The 5,180-nt window shown below is 52.7% G+C and overlaps 1 protein-coding gene across 2 annotated transcripts; it reads left to right on the plus strand.

Annotated features, from left to right (window-relative positions):
- The first annotated feature begins 302 nt into the window (after positions 1 to 302).
- LOC123054168 (probable serine/threonine-protein kinase PIX13) lies at positions 303 to 4,777 on the plus strand. 2 transcript variants are annotated; one of them, XM_044477877.1, is made up of 5 exons: positions 303 to 657; positions 779 to 1,170; positions 1,678 to 1,813; positions 3,418 to 3,560; positions 3,658 to 4,777. In XM_044477877.1, the coding sequence occupies exons 1-5, from the start codon at positions 567 to 569 to the stop codon at positions 4,264 to 4,266; spliced, it is 1,371 nt and encodes a 456-aa protein (XP_044333812.1). In that variant the 5' UTR covers positions 303 to 566; the 3' UTR covers positions 4,267 to 4,777. The 2 variants fall into 2 exon arrangements, with proteins under 2 accessions (XP_044333812.1, XP_044333811.1); XM_044477876.1 differs by having other exon boundaries at positions 306 to 657; positions 776 to 1,170; positions 3,658 to 4,643.
- Positions 4,778 to 5,180: the final 403 nt, after the last annotated feature.

Below are 5,180 nucleotides of genomic sequence, written 5' to 3' on the forward strand. Positions count from 1 at the left end.
GTGACCGGACATGTCATTTGTCAGCTTCTCCCCAAGATCACTTTCCTCCTCCCCTTGCAACTTGCCCGGAAGCCGGAGGCACGTCGAGCAGACACCGATCGACGGGGGGGCGGTCCTTGATGGCTAACGGGGAGCATCCGGCTTGACCTGCCCAAAGTAAACGCATAGGCTATTTCAGCCGCGCGCTTTATCTGGCCACACAATCGAATCAAAACACACTTACACACATACATAGCTGACACGGGGCACGCGTATGTCTGCACAGCACCTTTTAACACTGCCATCTTGGGCACAAACAAAGATCCCCGGGGCGACAGCGCCACCAGCCTCCCATCGGAAGGTCGGGTCTTCCATAACGCGTAAGCCTCGGCTTCCGCTCGCACGAGCAGAGCAGAGCAGACGCGCGCGCGGCTCTCCTTTTATATAGGAGTATCTGAAGCGAAGCAGCATCTCTCGCCGTAGCTAGCCTAGCAGTCTCTCTCGAGCTGGAGAGGACACGATCCTACGGAGCGGAGAGTGAACCGTCGATCCGTCGAGCTTTCTCCAGTTGAGCTTGAAGAGCTTCCATGGGGAACTGCTTCGGCTCCGAGGAGGACGAAGTGGAGGCCGTCAAGCAGGCGCCGGGCCACCGCGAGCACGGCCATGGGCGCCCCCAAGGTAACGCCACTTCTCCCCAGTGCCATTTTGCAGCCGTCTTGGTCCTGAAATCTTACTCAGATTTGCTTTGCTCATTCAATTCCGCGTGGCTCACTCGCTAATTTCTTGTTCTTTGCAGCAGCGATTGCAAGCCGCGGTCCTCCTCCCATGGCGGCGCCCAAGGCCCACGCCGCCGTGGGGGCCAGGAGGTCCCCGGGCTCGTCGTCCATGAGCAGCGTCACCACCCGAAGCACCAGCGCCAGCACGTCGGCGGGCGGCGGCGTGCCCGAGGGGGCGGAGCCGGAGGGCAGGATCCTGGAGGCGCCCAACCTGCGCATCTTCACGTTCGCGGAGCTCCGGGCGGCGACGAGGAACTTCAAGCCGGACACGCTGCTGGGCGAGGGCGGGTTCGGGCAGGTGTACAAGGGGTGGGTCGACGAGAAGACCATGAACCCGGCGCGCAGCGGCACCGGCATGGCCATCGCCGTCAAGAAGCTCAACCAGGAGAGCCTGCAGGGCCTCGAAGAATGGCAGGTACGCACCACTACAACCCTACCTACCACCAGCTCCTCAATCACATCCATCGCCATTGCAGCCAGAGTCGTTAGCTCATAGAGAAGTGAAAGAAAGGCGCGCACGCGATTCAGCGGTCCATTTTTCTTTTGACAATCCGGCCCAGAAATGCCGAGAGGATATGCCGCTAAAACTAGCTTGAGCTTACAAAATTGGTTACCGGCACCAATAATTGCGTCCGTGGCTAAGCTAGGGCCAGTTCCACACGGCGTGTTCACATGGCCAGACAGTCAGACCATCTCTTTCAGATGTTCATACATTTGTATACAGTATAAAACGAAGTTGTTAATTCGCTGGAGAGTACACCTCCTCACCTCACGTGACACATAAATTAGTTGTCGTACAGGTCGGCTTCCTGCTCCCATTTCTCGCCGAAACCCGCAGAAATGTGCACGCAGATCGTTGCCTGTTGCTAGGCCTTGTGCTGATCTGATCTAACCCGTGACGCGCGCTGTAATTTTTTTGCAGTGCGAGGTGAACTTTCTGGGGAGGATATCGCACCCGAACCTGGTGAGGCTGCTGGGGTACTGCCTGGAGGACAGGGAGCTGCTGCTCGTCTACGAGTTCATGGCCAAGGGCAGCCTGGAGAACCACCTCTTCAGAAGTGAGTGCTCCTCTCCTATCGCTGCAGTTATTACCACACTTGTTCCTCCGATCTTGGCATTATTTTTCCTGTCCGTTTCGCTGCAACTTCACCCGTCTGGTTTGATGTCGACTGGGTTGACCTCTTCTGACAACGATCTTGGGTTGTCTACGCTAACTAAGTGTGATGGGATGGGATGGTCTACTCGCAAAAGCCAAATAAACTAAGGTGAAGGTGATGTGATTGTCATCATCAAAGTGCTAGTATGAGATTATTTCCTCGGTGGTGCCAACCGATAGTATAACGACATGACAAGAACTGGGACCTGGGCCGCATGCATGACCCGGTCCCGGTACCCGGACGGTGGTGATTAGGACCCCCGGGCAAAAGACAAAATGGGCCGTCCGGTTTGTATCGTACGCCCAGAGCCCACTTGTCTAGAAAACAAATATGATTGTTGACATCATTTTTTTGAAATTCTCCTCTAAGAAACATGAAAGACTTTTCCCCCTGAATAAAAAGAAGCACTAACATAATTTGAACAGGCAATTTAATCTTGTTGGGAAATTTAAAACAGGATTAAAGTTGGGCATACTTGAGTACCATCAAAGATGCTCACGTTTACTTGTGATATTGTGTGTACAAACTATAAAGTTTTCATGATTATATTTTAATGTCCATTTTTTCCTTGAATTAGTGTAATATTTTCTATGAGTTACAAGCACGCTAGTGAAAATTGAAAATTAAAGAACACAATTATAATTTCCAATAACTCTCAAAAGGATATTTTGTCTCCATCTGAAAGGTAAAGATGGCCAGGCCTAGAAAGGGCGGGCAGCAAATTGCTGGATTTCAAAGCCCAGCAATTGTTTTGGACAATACATGCCCATATATACTTTTTTTTCCTCTTATAAATGTGCCTTTTTACGCCCTACCTATTACTTTGAGTACTAATTCTCCGTCACCCATCACCACCACGGTAGCCCCTATCCTACCATCGAAAGTTGATAGGGCAGAAATTTGAATGATGCGTCGCCGGCATGAAGGCCGTGCGATCCGTCGAGTTATCATGAATCATCGGATCAGCGAGCAGAGCCCCCCTAAGAAAACCTATTACTTTGAGCACGTGGAGTTCCAAAAAATGCACGCCTTAAATTCAAAAAGAAAAGAAAAAATCCACGCCTTAAAATGGGTGTAAATGCGGACAGGGAGTTTATAAGCTCAAATTTACCCTTGCGAGCAATAAAGTCAAAAAATAGTTAAATTTTTTGGCAACAAACATTGTTGAACGTTCTACATACCTGAAAATTTCCATGAAGAAAAAACATTCATAATGCTCTCGGCAAAAAAAAAGCTAAAACGACTATTTTTTAAAAAACATTTTGTAGAGCTGATTTTGTGTGTTTTTCCTAGACCACCACAGATGTGATTTCATCACGAACAATTGCGCACAGGAAGAGAACTAAGTAATGTTTGTTGTAACAAAAAAATCCATTTTACAAATTTACTGTTCATAGTATTAGCATATGAGCTCGAGACTAGGACATTGTTAGTACAATTGTGGTTTTTTAGTTGAAGCACACTAAACCAAGATGATGAAATTAACATGCATTTTGTGATTGCAGAAGGCGGATCTGTCCAGCCCATCCCATGGGGCCTGCGGCTGCGGATCGCCATCGACGCCGCGCGCGGCCTCGCCTTCCTGCACTCGTCGGAGAAGCACGTCATCTACCGAGACTTCAAGGCTTCAAACATCCTCCTCGACACGGTACGACGCAATGCCTCTCCATAGCAACAAACCAAGAAACATCGAAGTTCCACGCGCGAAACCTAATCTATATCCCGCTCTCCTCATCATCATGCAGAACTACAACGCCAAGCTGTCCGACTTCGGCCTGGCGAGGAACGGCCCCACCGGCGGCGACAGCCACATCACCACCCGCGTGATGGGCACCTACGGCTACGCGGCGCCGGAGTACGTGGCGACGGGCCACCTGTACGTGAAGAGCGACGTGTACGGGTTCGGCGTGGTGCTGCTGGAGATGCTGACGGGCCTGCGGGCGCTCGACACGGCCCGGCCCGCGCAGCAGCTGAACCTGGTGGACTGGGCCAAGCCGTACCTGGCGGACCGGCGGAAGCTGCCCCGCCTCGTGGACCCGCGGCTGGAGGGGCAGTACCCGTCCAAGGCCGCGCTGCGGGCCGCGCAGCTCACGCTGAGCTGCCTCGCGGGCGAGCCCAGGAACCGGCCCTCCATGGCCGAGGTCGTCGCCGCCCTGGAGGAGATCGAGCGGATGCGGCCGCGGCACCGGCGCGCGTCGCCGGAGGAGGACAGGGAGAGCGGCAGCGGAGCGTCGTCTCGGAGCGCAGCAGGGCGGAGCGAGCGCCACGGGCACCGGCACCAGCAGCAGTCGCCGGGGCCGAGGTCCGGGTCGGACGGCGCGCGGGGCGGCCACCCGTCTCCTCGGGTGAGGTGACGATGGCCCAGAGCGAGCTGACTCACTGAGATCTCTCTCGTTGATCTTGATTCGCTGCCGGCTTTTCGGGCCAGTTTTCCTTGTCTTGGGCTTCTCCTGGGCACGTTTCATACTTTCGGCCCACCGGTTCAACGATGTGCAAAGTGAGGCAGGTCTGGAATAGGTAGGGAGACGATTCAAAGATGGAGAAAATGTTGCAGAGAGCCCAGTTCTGATCCAGAATCCAGCATCGACATGTCTTATCTCATTTCATCAACTTAACACACGTACATGCGTCTACTAATTGCTCTTGGAGGGCGCCAATGTTGGAATGCTCCCTTCTCCTTGATCCAGTATCTGCAAAACTAATTGATGCACCCTCATTGTACCAAAGCAAACCTTTTTCTTTCTTTCTTTCTTTCTTTCTTTCTTTCCTTTTTCAGCTTATCTTAGATTTTGATGTATATAACTAGTTTATATGTAACAAAAAGTACTTTTTGTAGATTACATGATGCGGAGGTCTGAACGGAAACATGTATGTAGTATTAGCTCCCTGCTGGTTGAATTTAACTTGAATGCACAGTTGCGCCTGTTCGGTGAGCAGGCTTTGGGAATGTTTATGGCTAGCTGGTGTATATCCAAACAATGTACTTTTATTACAGCATCTCCAACAGCCACGTTATATAAGCGCCGCACCGAAAAATCAGTGTTTTTTGCACGCGCTATCGTTTCGGGTGCTCCAGCGAGGCATATCTAGTTCAGCGCGCTGGCCGAAACGCCATCGCGCGCCGCTTGTTTGTTGCGCCCGCTCCCGCGCGCTGGAGTCTCTAGCACTCGCTCGCAACTCCACCTACCCATCCAGCCGCGCGCCGCCGCCCCCCGCGCCACCCGGCAACCGTTCCGGCGCTTCCCCGGCCTATCCCCGCACCACGGTG

The sequence above is a fragment of the Triticum aestivum genome, chromosome 2D (assembly GCF_018294505.1).
Source record: "Triticum aestivum cultivar Chinese Spring chromosome 2D, IWGSC CS RefSeq v2.1, whole genome shotgun sequence".
Lineage (NCBI taxonomy): Eukaryota > Viridiplantae > Streptophyta > Magnoliopsida > Poales > Poaceae > Triticum > Triticum aestivum.